We start from the raw sequence: 2267 nt of genomic DNA on the forward strand, positions 1-2267 counted from the left end.
ATCTTAAACTATTTTTTTCCCTTTTCCCCCCATTGTAATGGTATCATTACATATGAAAAGAGCAACCATATATTTTATTTTGGATTTGAATAGCTGAAGCAAAAATCAAACACTGGATTTTTAATTGGTTTGATTTTACATTTTTGTGAAAACAGAAAAACAACAAAAACAACTACAACAACATGGTTGTGAAGGAAAACGTGATCAATAAATGGAAGTCTGAATAAAATAGCAGAAAGCCRGYTGATTCTCTTCTAAAAAGGGTTTATTCTCATCTCTGACTCCAGTCAGCTCCCAGCAGCACACAGCAGTCAGGCCTCAGAGTAAGGCCTTGAGTCTTATTAACAGCAAAACAATCCTTCTGAACAGAGCCCAGACTGAATCTAAGGGAGACTGGATAAAAAATGAATACCTAACGAACTGATGTAAAATGATTTATCAACCTCTTAACGTATGTCTCTGACTTCCTGTCACACCCMTGGAGGCGGTAMCTTTTACGTTAGATGTTAGAMCGTAACCAACTTTGTTTATGTAAACAGAACGGCCTCATATTGATGAGACACTGACTCTCATTCTTTGTTTAAACCATATGGCTGCAGTGGTCAGAAAGTATAAAATACAAGACTGGATCTAACTTTCAGTTAATCAGTCATRAAATTTCCTTCAATTGTTTCCTTTTTGCCATTTTATTTTGAAATGAAAAACAAAGAACGAACCACACCAGCATTCAGCCTGTTCCTGTTTTTTGCTTTTCTTTGGCTGAGTAATTGCAAAATTCAAGTATSTTATCTGATTCTGATATTTGATACAAATAAAAATTGATAGTGAAATACTGCTTAATAAGTTAGGTTCATGAATACAAAATACATAATTTTTTTTTACTGTAGTTCACTCCTATTATTAGCCAGAAATATGTTGACAAGATGATATACATGACCAACAATAATACAGTATGTATTGTTTCATCTTTCTCTTTCTGCCTCTGCATGTAGACCCATCACCTCCAGAACCTCCGACAAATCTGAGAGAGAGCAATCAAACCCTAGAATGGGCGAGTTCATCACTGACGCCCGAGTCCACAGGAAGGTATTTAACTTTTTTATTGATGCTATTGTGGTGCGCCCATTCAGCATGAAAGTCCTAAAAACAAGAGCCTTGTAAATTATAGTTCATCCTTGTGTTCAATTACACATTGCAGTGCTTTTTTTCTATTTGCATGCAGCTAAACAAGGTCATAAAAGGGTCGAGTCATGTCTTGGATTAACATAGATTTCCTAAAATCATTTAATAACAGAGATGATGACTTAAATTATAACTTGTTTTCATCATAATGAAAATGAGACGCCTCTACTTTACTCAGAGTAAATGGAGGATTGTGAAGCCACAGCTGAAGAACCTGATTTAGAGCCACATTCAAATGGCAGTTAGGGGAGCCCTACACTGCTTGCTCTGTTACTGCGACTTTGTTTACGTTTGTTTTATGATGTTGTTTGACTTGCAAGCCTTTTCTCCACAGGTCAGTGGGAACCGGAGCCACAGTGACTGTCTTATTACGCTGGGACCCCCCCAGRGAGGGAGACCTGCCTGTCCACAACTACCGAATCACCTGGATGTCTCGGCATATAGGAGCGACTCATAAACACACACTTCAAACACACACACATGCGGCGCACAACAAGCACATGAGAACTGCCCACGAACAGGGTAAAAAAGAGACCAACAGCATGCAGACTCGAGGGGTACGAAGATTTTCTACCTACACAGTACTACTAAAATTGTGTGTAGTTGGTCATTTTTGCTGTCAGTTTGATTTAGCTCTTTTATCAACACATCTACGGTAATTGCTATGTTAACTTACAAGTTAGTACTCTGAAGTAACGGCTGTTTCCATTTATTTTTCAACTCTAAACTGAGACAGTTTAAGTATTCACATATTTTCAGGTGTCATGTATTCACTAGCAAGCAAAAACACTCAAAATCATTGCCCAAATGTAGTTTGAACCAGTCTAAAATGCTGGTACAGAACCTTAAAGGAGTCATATCCTGCTTTTTAAATCCTTCTTTTTCATATTTAAAACATTCAGTTGGGATCAATATGTATGTATGTATGTGTCTCTRCACTCGCAGCCCTGTTGACACAGGTGCGATGACGTAATGACGATAGGACGGTAAAAGGTAAATTTCTACCGTTAGCCAACTTCATACGGTTTCTACCGTCTACCACACACACACACACACACACACACACACACACACACACACACACA

The 2267-nt window shown here is 38.0% G+C and overlaps 1 protein-coding gene across 1 annotated transcript in view; it reads left to right on the forward strand.

Moving 5' to 3' along the window:
* Positions 1-2267, forward strand: part of anos1b (anosmin 1b) — a gene marked incomplete at its 5' end in the record, with an annotated part of 41766 nt that overhangs the window by 20391 nt on the left and 19108 nt on the right. Inside the window, 2 exon segments of the mRNA XM_014007382.1 lie at positions 993-1086; positions 1517-1739. Coding sequence (XP_013862836.1) covers positions 993-1086; positions 1517-1739 — 317 coding nt within the window.

This window comes from Austrofundulus limnaeus, unplaced genomic scaffold (assembly GCF_001266775.1).
Source record: "Austrofundulus limnaeus strain Quisiro unplaced genomic scaffold, Austrofundulus_limnaeus-1.0 Scaffold41, whole genome shotgun sequence".
Taxonomy (NCBI): domain Eukaryota; kingdom Metazoa; phylum Chordata; class Actinopteri; order Cyprinodontiformes; family Rivulidae; genus Austrofundulus; species Austrofundulus limnaeus.